This window comes from Tupaia chinensis, unplaced genomic scaffold, assembly GCF_000334495.1.
Source record: "Tupaia chinensis unplaced genomic scaffold, TupChi_1.0 Scaffold143624_1, whole genome shotgun sequence".
NCBI classification, from domain to species: Eukaryota; Metazoa; Chordata; class Mammalia; order Scandentia; family Tupaiidae; genus Tupaia; species Tupaia belangeri.
This window is the reverse complement of record NW_006203472.1, coordinates 850,051-863,362: the sequence shown is the minus strand read 5'-3', so window position 1 is coordinate 863,362 and position 13,312 is coordinate 850,051. Positions and strand designations below refer to the sequence as shown.

The following is a 13,312-nucleotide window of genomic DNA, read 5'->3' as shown; positions in this document are numbered from 1 at the left end:
TGCTGATGTCCAGCCTACCCTCTACTCCTAACCCTCCTGCTCTGGCCTGACTGACCGCCACCCTCAGCCCAGCCCTGGAAGCTGGGTCCCCATCCACTGGCTGCACCCTCAGGGCCCCTGACAAGCTCTAAAGCACCGTCAGCCCCAGGTGCTTGGTGACATAGCTGTTCCCAGGCATTTGGGTCCCAGATACAAGCCAGGCTGGGATTCCAAGTATTTGCTGAGCACTCACTGTCCCCAAGCCAGAGAGGAGGCCCCCTCACTCAAGCAGCTGGCATTCCAGTGGAGAGCAGTCGGCGAACCACGGAAGCGCTCAGCACGCATAAGTGCACAGTGCTAGGGAAAGGGGGGCCCAAGCTGTGGGGCACCGATTGGGTAGGGCCTGCTGAGCCTGCCAGTTCTGGGTTTGAGGGCCTCCACTGGGGTGTCCCATGTCTAGGCGGTCTGGATAATGTCCCTTGGAGACAGCCAGACCTGCCCTGGGCCAGGGACTCCTAAACCTCCCAGCTTGGCAGACTCCGGTTGCAGTGGGAGCCATGCTGGATTTGCACTGACTGGGTCTGGCCAGCGGGAGGTTTTCTCCGTAGCTCTGCAAAGCCCACCTAACTGCAGGCCCCCCAACCCTCCCCAACAACCCTGCACTTCCTGCCACCCAGGGCCTACCCACCTGCCTTTGGTTGTCATGGGGTAAAGGAGCCTCAGGTGTAGGTACAGACTAACCATCTCGGCCTGCCACATATAGTAACTCCAGTGGTTCACATGGCAGCTGAGTCCAGGGTCCTGGGAGGATGTGTTTGCATTTCACACACCCAAGGAACTTGTCCGGGAGACCTGGAGAGCAAACCCCCTACACACAGTGACTTACAGCATGAGTGTGCTTGTCACCCTGGATCTAAGACAGCTATGGCCCCGCAGTGCTCCGTGGGGCAGGCCCTTCCCTGGCAATGGCCCTATCAGCCAAGCAGTTAGAACCCCTGCTCACATCATATCCACGTTCATGGCCAAGGTCAGCAGGAGGAGGAGGGACATAGCTGCAGAGTCCCGAGGCCGAAAGCATGGACGAAGCTGGGGGGGGTGATGGCCAGGACCACAGCCCAGTTGCCGGGGCTGACTCCCGGCCGGTCCCCACAGCAGGCTCTGGCACAGGTGGACGACCTCCGACTGGTGAGGGTGCTGGAGATGAGCGTGGATACGCGTGAGAGCAGCCTGCGCAACTTCGGTGAGAGCCCGCCTGCCCCGCCCACATCACAGCCAGCCCTCTCCGTGAAACCGCCGGCGTTTCCTGGGTGCTGCCGTACACCTGGACACCATGTCTGTTCCCTTAGGATGGCCCCTAGACCTGATCCATGTCGCACAGGCCGTGGTCCTACCCTGTGACCCGTATTTCCAGACTCCCCTTCGGGAGGCGTGCCCAACACCCCAGCACCCCAAGCAGCAGAGACTAAAATAGGACACAGCAGTACACGGTGCTCCAGAAGATACTCTGAAATCATTTTGAACTTACAGAAACTGCAGGGTAGTACAGAGCTCTCCCTTATACCGTCCACCTGATCCTCGTTCACAGCTGCCACGTTTGCCTACTCATTCTCTCCTCTCTCGGATATGCCCATGCGCGCGCACGCGCACACACACACACACACAAGGACCACAGCCCAGTTGCCGGGGCTGACTCCCGGCCGGTCCCCACAGCAGGCTCTGGCACAGGTGGACGACCTCCGACTGGTGAGGGTGCTGGAGATGAGCGTGGATACGCGTGAGAGCAGCCTGCGCAACTTCGGTGAGAGCCCGCCTGCCCCGCCCACATCACAGCCAGCCCTCTCCGTGAAACCGCCGGCGTTTCCTGGGTGCTGCCGTACACCTGGACACCATGTCTGTTCCCTTAGGATGGCCCCTAGACCTGATCCATGTCGCACAGGCCGTGGTCCTACCCTGTGACCCGTATTTCCAGACTCCCCTTCGGGAGGCGTGCCCAACACCCCAGCACCCCAAGCAGCAGAGACTAAAATAGGACACAGCAGTACACGGTGCTCCAGAAGATACTCTGAAATCATTTTGAACTTACAGAAACTGCAGGGTAGTACAGAGCTCTCCCTTATACCGTCCACCTGATCCTCGTTCACAGCTGCCACGTTTGCCTACTCATTCTCTCCTCTCTCGGATATGCCCATGCGCGCGCACGCGCACACACACACACACACACACACACACACACACACACACACAGCTAGACAACTGTGTCTGAGCACTGGAGACCTGAAGCCCCTTCATATGTGGGCTCTTCTGGGTGTGTTTCCTAACAGGGAAGCATTCTCTTACAAACTCAGTGCGAGGACCGCGGGCCGGAAGTGACACGCCCTAACCCATGCTGCAGACAGCATTCCGGCTTCCCCGGCGTCCGCTGTGGGTTTGCATTTCTCTGACTGCGGTGAGGTCAAACGCCTCATCTTGTTTGGTCTTTTCTGTTTAGCAATGGCCTGTGACGTTCTCAGTCGCTTAGTTTTGGCCACTCTGTGCACCCATGAGGTCGTGTGGCCACGTGCATTCACCCGAGCCCTTCCCAACACACGTGTTCTTCAGGCCGCTGCACCCCAAGGGCCCACCCTGAGCCCTGTAGAACTGCCCTATGTGGCTTCTTCCCATGGTTCTGGGATTCTGTCTCCCAGGGTCAGTGCCTCATCCTGGAGAGGACTCGAACTCGGAGCCCTTGTCTGGGACTTTGGGTCATGCAGGGGCACAGGTTGGGTGTTCTGTGATTTTGCACCCCATGCTGCAAATTGATAGAAACTGTGGTCTGGGGGTGCCTAGGCCAGTGGGTGGGCTGTGGGAAGTGGGTCAGGAGCAGGACGAGGCTCCAGGACCCAGAGGGGAGCCGGCCCCAGCAGCACCAGCCTGGCTCCTTTTCTACAAGCCAACTCCTGGAGTGCAGGGTCTTATGGCCTTCCGGGGCAGCATGCGTCACATGTCACCTGTCCATGAGGGTGTACCTTCTACCCAGGCCAGGCCACAGACGTGGTGTGTGCGCCCGGAGGTTATTGAGAGGCTCGGGAAGCTGGGCTGGATCCTGCTAGTGGCTCCCCACACAAGGTCCACTGCAAGCAGCACCTGGAGCCTGGCCTGTCCCTCCTACAGGCAGAGCAGTGGCAGAGGGTCACTCCTCACTCCATGGCCCGGGAGAGGCTGGCCTGGAGCAGCAGGCAACAGCGGGGAAGAGGGAATTCCAGGGGTGCTGGTGACGGGACTAAGTGTGGCGAGGTGCACTGAGGGGACAGGACGCAGGCCTGTCCAACTTCTCAAACCTCCTGTGGCCCCACAGGGGTGCACCTGCCCAACCTGAGCCAACTGAAGTTGAATGGCAGCCGTTTGGGCTCCCTCCGGTAAGTGACTCGTCTGGGGGAGGGGTGCCCGAGAATGGGCCCTGAGGGTCCCTCGGGTCTGGAGAGTCGACTGCATGCTGCTGGAAGCCCCTGGCTGGCCCCTGGAATGACCCTATGGAGATGACGCTGCTCCTGGGCATGTGGGGGGTGGGGGTCTGGTACATTCCCATGGATGTGAGATCTCTTGAGTGTGGGGGCTGCCCCCGGGTCCCTCTACAGTGGGTCCCTGTTGAGAGGATAAGGTCCCACCCTGGACCGGATGGCCCCTGAGTTCCCCTGCGGTGTCGGTCCAACCTCATTGCAGCCTGGCTGCATGAAAGGTCCTGTCAGGACCAGCAGTTGGCGTAATGGCTACATCGCTGGACTCCCATGTAGCCAACCGCAGTTCGAGTCCCGGACCCGGTGGCTTAAACTCACGCCAGGACGTATGCGTGTGTACCCAAGATCCCAAGAGGAGAATGGAGGAGAAGGGATTGTGGTGTGGCCTTCCCCCCTGGCGGGTGATTTCTTGCTTTCTGTCTCTCTCTGTCTTTCTGGCAAGCTCACGTGCCCTATAGCAAAACTCTCCAAAAAAGAAAAAAAATGGTCCTGTCCACCTATCCATGAGCGGCCCCGGCTGTGGGTAACAAGGCATCATGCAGAGCTGAGGATAAGGTCAGGGCAGGCACAGCAGTGAGAGGTCTCTGATGGACATCTCAAACCAACCAAGTCCTGGAGGGTCTGGCCTCCCCACCCTCTCACCACAGCCTAGGGCATCGGCCACACCATGAGGGCCAGGAGCTTAGAACCAGGCTGGTGGCCCTAGCAAAGAAGAGCAGGTGAGCATGACTTAGCCTAGCCTTCCCCACAGAGCAGGGACCACACCGTGGACCCCACACAAAACGTGGAGCTCCCAGGGTGTCCTGCTGAGGACACTCAGCCTTCTCATTCCAGAGCACCTCTGCAACTAACTGGAAGACCACATGCAACACCAAAGGCCGCTGAATGGTCTCTGTCCATCCCACTGGACCAGGAAGGACAACGCTCAGGGAGCAGCAGACTTTATCTGGGGGTCTGGACGGAGTGTTTTACAAAAACACTGTTGGTTTGACATAGTCCAGGCCTAACAGCCTCATGCAGAGAATTCCAGTCGGAATCCGGGGAACATTCTTAGGAAAATTCTAGGAAATTCTTGCCCAGTTCAAGTCCCAGATCAAGCGGCTTATAAATCATGCTGGTACATGTGTGTGCATGCCTAAAATCCTGAGAGGAGAATGGAGGAGAAGGGATTCTGGCCTGGCCACCCGCACCAGGGGTTGATTTCTCATTTTCCCTCCCTCTGTCTCTAGCAAGCAATAGTTCCCTATGGCAAAAACCTTAAAAAAAAAAAAATCTAGAAAATTCTCTCATTGCTTGAATTGGACCCTAAATGCCATACCCCATTACTTCCAGGTGAAGTGATAAAGGTGCTTTTTTTTTTTTTTTTTTTTTGGAGGGGGGGAGGTTTTTGCTATAGGGCACATGCGCTCACCAGAAAGATAGAGACAGAAAGTAAGAAATCACCCCCCAGGGGGGATGGTCACATCGCAATCCCTTCTCCTCCATTCTCCTCTCGGGATCTTGGGCACTCACGCACACGCGCCCGGCAAGAGTTTAAGCCACCATATCCGGGATTCTTTTCTTTCTTTTACTTTTTTTTCTTTTTTTTTGAGAGGTTTTGCTATAGGGCGCGTGCGCTCTCCAGAAAGACAGAGAAACAGAGAAACAAAGCGAGAAATCACCCCCCAGGGGGGATGGTCACATCGCAATCCCTTCTCCTCCATTCTCCTCTTGAGATCTTGGGCACGCACGCACACGCGCCCGGCGTGAGTTTAAGCCACTGGGTCCGCGGTCGACTACGTGGGAGTTCAGCGACATAGCCATTACACTAACTGCTGGTTCCGATAAAGGTACTTATTAAGCCACCCCATTTTAAATGTTTTCTTGACTTTCTGTATTTATACCACTGTTTATCAAATAAACATCAAAGGAATTTAATAAAATATGTGAAGATCTGGAAATGGAAGTAAAGAAAATTGGAAGGCAGTGAGGACCAGCAGGTGACGTGGTGGTTAAGGCACTGGACACTCCCACATGGCCAACCATGGTTCAAGTCCCAGACCTGGTGGCTTGCTTTCTCGCTTTCTCTCTCTCTCTTTCTCTCTCTCTGTCTGTCTCTGGTCAAATTAAAATATATGAATGAATAAATAAAAAATTAAATAATTCTTAAATTGAAAAAAAAAAAAAGAAAGAAAAGAAAATTGGAAGGCACCTTGGCCCTCAGTGGGCAGCCCGCAGAACTGCAGCAGTGTTGAAGTTATCCTGACCTCTGGCAGGCTCACAAACACCGTGAACCAGAGGAAGGGTTTGGAAAACAGACTTCTTAGAATTGTGTCTTCAGTACATGATTAAATGATATTCTAGAGCCAGCAGGGAACATGGGAGTTAAGGCACTGTATTCCCACATGCCTGACCATGGTTTGAGTTCCATACCCAGTGGCTTGAAAAATCACTACAAATAGGGGCCAGCAGATGGCATAGTGGTTTAATCGCTGGACTTCCCTATGACTGACTGTGGTTTGAGTCCCTGACCCAGTGGTTTGAAAATCATGCCAAGTGCATGTGCGTGCATACCTGCCCGAGCTCCCAGGAGGAGATAGAGAAGAAAGGGTTGTGGCGTGGCCATTCCCCCTGGGGGGGATTCCTCACTGCCTCTCTTTCTCTCTCTCGCTCCCCAGCAAGCACACGTGCCCTAAGGCGGAAAAAAGAAAGAAATCCCAGACCCAGTGGCTTGAAAATCATGCTGGGCGCATGTGCATGCGTGCCCGATATCCCAGGAGGGGAGTGGCAGAGAAGGGATTGCAGCATGGCCATCCCCCCTCCGGAGTTATTTCTCACTTTCGCTCTCTGATTCTGTCTCCCTCTGTCTCTGGTGAGCACATGCACCCTGTGGCAAAAGCCTGTAAAGTATAAAAGTGATATTCTAACAGAGAGAGCTATACTATTTATGAGAGAAGAGAAGTTAAAGCTAACAAATTAGCTCAAAGGGTACTAGCAGTATATAAAAGGCGTGTAAAATTAAATGACAGGTATAAACTGTGAAAGAGAAGTAGAGGGTTATGAAATTAAGAAATATGATATACTAGAGTGTTTTGTTTTGTTCTGTTTTTAGTTTGTTATAGGGCATGTGTACTTACCAGAGAGAGAAAGTGAGAAATCACCCCCCAAGGGGCCAGTAGGTGGCATGGTGATTGGGGGCGCTGGACTCCCACGTAGCCGACAGGTTTGAGTCCCAGAACCGGGACTTGCTTTCTCACTTTCCCTCTCTCTCTCTTGCTCTGCTCTTCTCTGGTCAAATTTAAATAAATAAATAAAGTCAAATAAAATCATTTTTTTAAATCTGCTTTATATCAATGGGGAAAAATAATTCTTAAAAAAAAAAAAAAAGAAAGAAAAAGAAATCACCCCCACTCCCAAGAGAAATGGCCACACACAATCCCTACGCCTTCATCCCCCTTCCGGGAGTTTGGACACACCCGCGCACACACACCTGGCATGTTTTTCAAGTCGCTTGCGAACCTCCGCAGATTACAAAGGAACCTAAGATGTTAAAAGGAAAATATCTAATTAAATAGGACAAGCCAAGAACTGAACACAGCTGGATTAAATACAGTATATTGGGGCCAGCAGGAGGCGTGGTAGTTAAGGTGCTGGACTCCCACATGGCTGACCACGGTTCAAGTCCCGGACCTGACAGCTTGCTTTCTCTCTCTCTGCTGAGCACCTGTCTCCTACTGGAACATTTTAATAACAATAATAAAATTAAATAAGTAAATCTTTGAAAAATACAGTATAGTAAAGTCTCAGACGGTATTATAAGGTCTGGGAAATTATGTGAATTGCACTTTCGTCAGGAGTTGCAAGAGAATTTCAGCGCCTGAAAACACTGCTGACGTGAGGACGAAGGTTCTGTGCACACGGGCTGGAGCTGCCCAACCGCCGCGGGCTCGGCAGGAAAAGGCCACCACGCTGCAGCAGCCTGGATCCGTCACGGTGGCCTTTGCTTAGTGCCAACCGTGCGAAGAGGCCACACTGACAATGTCTGCAGTTCACGGGTACAGCCAGGCGCCGCTTCAAGATGTCTCAGCCAACGAAGGACACACAGGCAAAGGAGTCCCATAAGATTACAACGCAGGGCCAGCCCACAGGTGGAGTTAGGGTGGCTGGGTCCCACATGGCCGCCACCTCCGATAGACTTCACCATGCAAGTCCTGAACCCAGCGGCTTGAAAAACGCTCCAGGCATGAGTGCGTGCATGCCCAAAATTCCAAAAGGAGAGTGAAGGATTGTGGCGTGGCCATCCGCTGGGGTCTGCTTTCCCTATTTCTCTTTCTCTCTCTCTGTATCCGGCGAGCACATACATCCGAGAGCAAACCAAAAATAAATAAATATATTTTTAAAAATAATATTGACTGCTAATTCACATCTTTTTTTGTAAGTGACAGTCCTTTAATTTCCTAGTATGGCAGTTCCCTGGCTCTGGAATCAAGGATTAACCCATAAAGTGACTCTCCTACTTGTTCTTCCTGTCCATCGCTCTGTTTTGAAACTTTGCATATAAGGTATTACATTTTGGAAAAGGTAGAAATTATCTATTCCGTAATAGTCCATAGAATTTACCTATAGAGGACCAGCAGTTAGCATAATGGCTATAGGTCGCTGGACTCCCATGTAGTCGGCTGTGGTTCACGTCCTGGACCTGGTGGCTTAAATTCACGCGGAGCACTTATGCGTGCCCAAGATCCTGAGAGGAGAACGGAGGAGAAGGAATTGCGGTGTGGCCATCCCTCGAGGGGGTGATTTCTCGCTTTCTGTCTGACTCTGTCTTTTTGGCGACCGCATGCACCCTATAGCAAAAACCTCTCCAAAATTAAAATAGAATTTACCTTTAGGGACCAGCGTAATGGTTACATTGCTGACTCCCAGCGTAGTTAACTATAGTTCCAGTCCCAGAGCTGAGGCTTAAACTCATATTTGGCACGCGTGCATACATACCGAAAATCCCAAGATGGTCACGGAGGAGAGGGATTGTGGTGTGGCCATCCCCCCAGAAGGTGATTTCTCACTTTCTGTCTCTGTCTCTCTGTCTCTCTGTCTCTCCGTCTAATATACACAGACTATAGCAAAAATCTCTCGAAAAAAAACTTTTACAAGGCTGACTCCACTCATGCGGGGCGCGTGTGCGTGCGTGCCCAGGATCCCGAGAGGAGAATGGAGGAGATGGGGTTGTGGTGTGGCCATCCCTCCTGGGGGGTGATTTCTCGCTTTCTGTCTCTCTGTCTTTCTGGCAAGTACACGTGCCCTATAGCAAAAACCTCTCAAAAAATAAATAGAAAAAAATTTTTAAATAAATTACTTTTACCTTTCTTTCTTTCTTTCTTTCTTTCTTTCTTTTTATTTCTTTCTTTTTTTAATATATTTTTGTCATAGGGTGCTATCAAGAGACCAAGAGAGGAAGAGGGAGAAATCACCCACCAGGGGAATGGCTACACCACAATCCTTTCTCCTCCATTCTCCTTCAGGATTTTGGATATGCATGAACACATGACTGGCGTGATTTTTTTAAAGAAGTTTTTGCTATAGGGCGCATGTGGTTGCCAGAAAGACAGAGAGAGACAGAGAGACAGAAAATGAGAAATCACCCCCTAGGGGGGGTGACCACACCGCAATCCCCTCTCCTCTTGGGATCTTGGGCATGCATGTACACATGTCTGGCATGAGTTTAAGCCGCTGGGTCTAGGGTTCGAACTGTGGTCAACTACATGGGAGTCTAGCGACAAAGCCATTATGCCAACTGCTGGTCCAACTGGTGTGATTTTTAAACCCTGAAGGCAGTCATGAGGGATCCAATACCTTAACCAGTTTGCCACCTGTGGGCCCACAAGTTGTCTTTTTTCCTTTTTTAAGATTATTTTCAATTTTATTATCATTTTAAATAATTGTTTATTATTATTCTTCTATTTGACCAGAGAGAGACAGAGAAAGAGAGAGGAGAGTGAGAAAGCAAACTGCTAGGTCCGGGACTTGAACCATGGTCAGCCATGTGGGAGTCCAGTGCCTTACCCACCATCCCACCTGCTGGTCCGTTATTACTATTATTATTTTATTATTAATATTATTTGACCAGAGAGAGACAGAGAGAGAGGGAAAGTGAGAAGGCAAGCCATCAGATCTGGAACTCAAACCACAGTCGTCCATGTGGGAGTCCAGTGCCTTACCCACCACACCACCTGCTGGCCCCTCAAGTTGTCTTTTTTTAATATATAATTTTATTTAACTTTTGTTATTATTATTATTATTTGACCAGAGAGAGATAGAAAGAAAGAGAGAGGGCAAGTGAGAAAGCAGACCACGAGGTCCAGGACTCAAACCGTGTTTTGGCCATGTGGGCGTCCAGCACCTTTAATCACCACGCCACCTGCCACCGCCCCACCCTCAGATTGTCTTTGGAGGATAGAAGAAGTGAAGCTTTCCTTAGCCTTCTCCGCAAAAACAGTCTAACTCCGAAGACAGCGGAGCAGTGCCTACGTAGTCCTGCGGGAAAATGACAGGAACCCAGAACTTTATTCCTAGCCCAAGCACAGAGGAAGTGAACATTTGGCTTTGTTTCATTTTTGAGAGATTTTTGGTATAGGGTGTGAAGGCTTGCCAGAGACAGAGAGAGACAGAAAGTGAGAAATTACCCCCTGGGGAGATGGCCATGCCGCAATCCCTTCTCCTCCATTCTCCTCTCAGGATTTCGGTCACGCACGCACACGTGCCCGGCATGAGTCTCAAGCCACCAGTCTGGGACTCCAGCAGTTGGCCATGTGGGAGTCCAGAGTCTTAACCACCACATTACCTATTGGCCTGGCAGTGAACATTTGTGAGTGAGTTCAGAATTAAGGCGTTCCCATTAGTCCCTCTTGAAGAACTCACTGGATGCATGGGGCTAGAAGGTGGCATGGTGATTAAGGGTGCTTGACTCCCACATGGCTGACTGTAGTTCAAGCCCCAGATCTGGCAGCTTGCTCTCTCTCTCACTATCCCTCTCTGGTCAAATTTAAATTTAAAAAAAGTAAATAAAATAATTCTTTTTTTGTTTTAATTTACTCATTGTTATTATTATTATTATTATTATTGAAGTCGACCAGAGAGAGACAGCAAGAGAGAAAGTGAGAAAGCAGGCGGCCAGGTCCAGGACTCGAACTGCAGTCAGTCATGTGGGAGTCAGTCAAGCCGCCTTATCCACCACACCACCTGCCAGCCCCAATAAAATAATTCTTAAAAAAAAAAATTTAAAAACCTCACTGGATGACAATTCCAGCCACCAGCCACTAAGAGATGATCGAAAAAGCCATTTAAGGCGACGGCTGGGGTTGGCAGGGATTCTGTGGAACTGAAGGACAGACTACCGCGGATCCGGACAACAGAAGAAAAGCTCAGCACCCAGCAGACGGGTTGCATAGTGGATGAGCAGCAACCCAGGCAAGGTCATGGACTGGGCAGAGCCGGAGAAGTTACCCTTGGGGAAATCCACGGTTGTCCCTAATACCTCAACGCTAAGGTGGTGTTTGCACACGGAGAAAGTGAGGAGACCAGCTTTGCAGCACCCAGAGAACGAGCATCCCGCAGGGAGGAGGCCAGTGCACGGTCAGGTGTGGACATGCACGGCGCATCTCAGGGACACACGAGGCCAGCATGGCTGCAGTGCAGGAAGCACAGGGATGTCGCTGCCCATGTCCACCTCCAAACCAGCCCCTCCACGTCGGTGGCCCCGCTGGCTAGGGCTTCTCAGCAGCACTGCAGCCCTGTCCTCCCACTCGCACACCCAGGAAGCAGTTAATAGTACAGTGAGAAACGCTGGCTCAGCGTGGCAGTACAGCTGCCCGACACGGCTGCTCAGCAGGCAGGCCACACAGGGGGCCTTGGCTCCATTCATGCCCACCCTAAAAAGCCATGCGTGGGACCAGTGGATGGCATAACAATGATGTTGCTGGCCTCCCACATAGTCGACTGCAGTTCGAGTCCTGGACCTGGAGGCTTAAAACTCACTCTGGGTGTGTGTGCCTATGTGCCTGAAATCCCAAAATGAGAATGGAAGAGAAGGGACTGCGGTGTGGCCATCTCCCTAGGGGGTGATTTCTCGCTTTCTGTCTGTCTGGTGAGTCCATGTGCCCTATAGCAAGAAGTCTCGTACCTGCAGCGTGAAAGGGAAGAGGCCTGCCACCCTCCGCATTGCAGCAGGCGGGTGCTGGGCCAGGCGCAGGCTCTCCAGTGCTTATAGCAGGTGGGATCTACTCATGCCCGAGACCAAGAGGCTGTGGCAAGGGGGGAAAGGCAGGAAGTTGGAGGACCCTGGAGCTCCTCGCTGGAGACCCCTGTGAGCCAGTCACAAAGGCCCCTGTACTAGGCCAGCCAGTGGGACGTTGGTTACTGCAGCTGGATCCCTTGTGACCGACTGTGACCGACCCAGCGGCTTGAAAAATACACTGGCGGGCCAGCAGATGGTGTGGCGGTCACGTTGCTAGACTCCTATATGGATGACCGTAGTTCGAGTCCTGGACTGGTGCAAGTGGTATGGCATAATGCTTAAGGCGCTGGACTCCCACATGGCCAGCATGGTTCAAGTCCTGGACCTGGCAGTTTTCTCTCTCTCTCTCATATCAAATTGAATAATAATAGTAAATAAATAAAATTAAATAAATAATTCTAATAAAAGAAAGAAAGAAAATCATGCCAGGTGCATGTGCGTGCGTGCCCAAGATTGTGGGAGGACACTAGAAGAGCAGGGATTGTGGTGTGGCCATCCCCTTATGGGGAGATTTTTCACTTTCCCTCTCACTGTCTCTGTCTCTGTCTCTCCAGCAAGGGCATATGCCCTAAGGCAAACACCTCTTTAAATTAAAAAAAAAGAAAAATGAGGGCCAGTGGCGCTGGGCATGCCCCAAATTCCCAGAGGATGGAGAAATGGAGGAGGGGACTGCAGTGTGGCCATTCGCCATGGAGGCGCCTTCTCACTCTCCCTCTCCCTGGCAAGCACACATGTTCTGTAGCAAAATTTGAAGGAAAGAAAGAAAAAAGAAAAAAAAAAAAAAAAAAAAAAAAAGGCGGGAGGCAGCCAAGAGGGCAGGGGCTTAGCACAGGGCCTCCCCCACCGGATACATGGCCCTCCCCTGACAGCACTGACCGCGCCCCTCCCCCTTCCTTGCCTTCTGCAGAGACCTGGGTACCTCTCTGGGCCGCCTGCAGGTACTGTGGCTGGCTCGCTGTGGCCAGGCCGACCTGGACGGCATCAGCTCCTTCCCAGTGCTGAAGGTGGGTCTGCCGCGGCCGGGGCTGGGGGGCTGCCGGCGGCCCTGGCTGAGCCCATGCCACTGCAGGAACTCTACGTCTCCTACAACAACATCGCAGACCTGAGCCCGCTGTGCCTGCTCGAGCAGCTCGAGGTACTGGACTTGGAGGGCAACAGCGTGGACGACCTGGGGCAGGTGCGCTACCTGCAGCTGTGCCCACGGCTGGCCACACTCACCCTGGAGGGCAACCTGGTGTGCCTGCGGCCGGCCCCCGGCCCCTCCAACAAGGTGGGTGTGCTGGACGCTCGGCCGTGTATGTGGATCCAGCCCCTCGGCCCTCCCCTGGGCGGAGGACCTGAGGGCCCCCCTGCACCTACTGCTCATTCACTGCGATCTAGTCCTCTTCTGTCACTAAAAACTGATAGCTACTGCTACGTCCTCCTGGGCCAGCCTGCCAGGTCTCACAGGGTCACATTCGCACCCCCAGGGGCCTGTGCATAGGCCACATGGAACCACACAGAATCGTGCATGCACATGCCCCCGCCAGCCCCATGGAGAACCACCTCCAGTCCTGCACGCCTGTGC

The 13,312-nt window shown here is 52.4% G+C and overlaps 1 protein-coding gene across 9 annotated transcripts in view; it reads left to right on the top strand.

The window, feature by feature from the left end:
* The window catches only part of LRRC56 (leucine rich repeat containing 56), a 19,984-nt gene that overhangs the window by 2,655 nt on the left and 4,017 nt on the right, over positions 1-13,312 (top strand). For 6 of the 9 annotated variants that reach the window (XM_006164446.2, XM_006164448.1, XM_006164445.1 and 3 more), the window contains 4 exons: positions 1,132-1,219; positions 3,314-3,374; positions 12,653-12,749; positions 12,815-13,015. In XM_006164446.2, the coding sequence (XP_006164508.1) occupies positions 1,132-1,219; positions 3,314-3,374; positions 12,653-12,749; positions 12,815-13,015 (447 nt within the window). Of the gene's footprint in view, positions 1-1,131; positions 1,220-1,683; positions 1,778-3,313; positions 3,375-12,652; positions 12,750-12,814; positions 13,016-13,312 lie in introns of those variants that run through there. The other 3 variants (XM_006164447.2, XM_006164444.1, XM_014582491.2) reach the window with 2 other exon arrangements.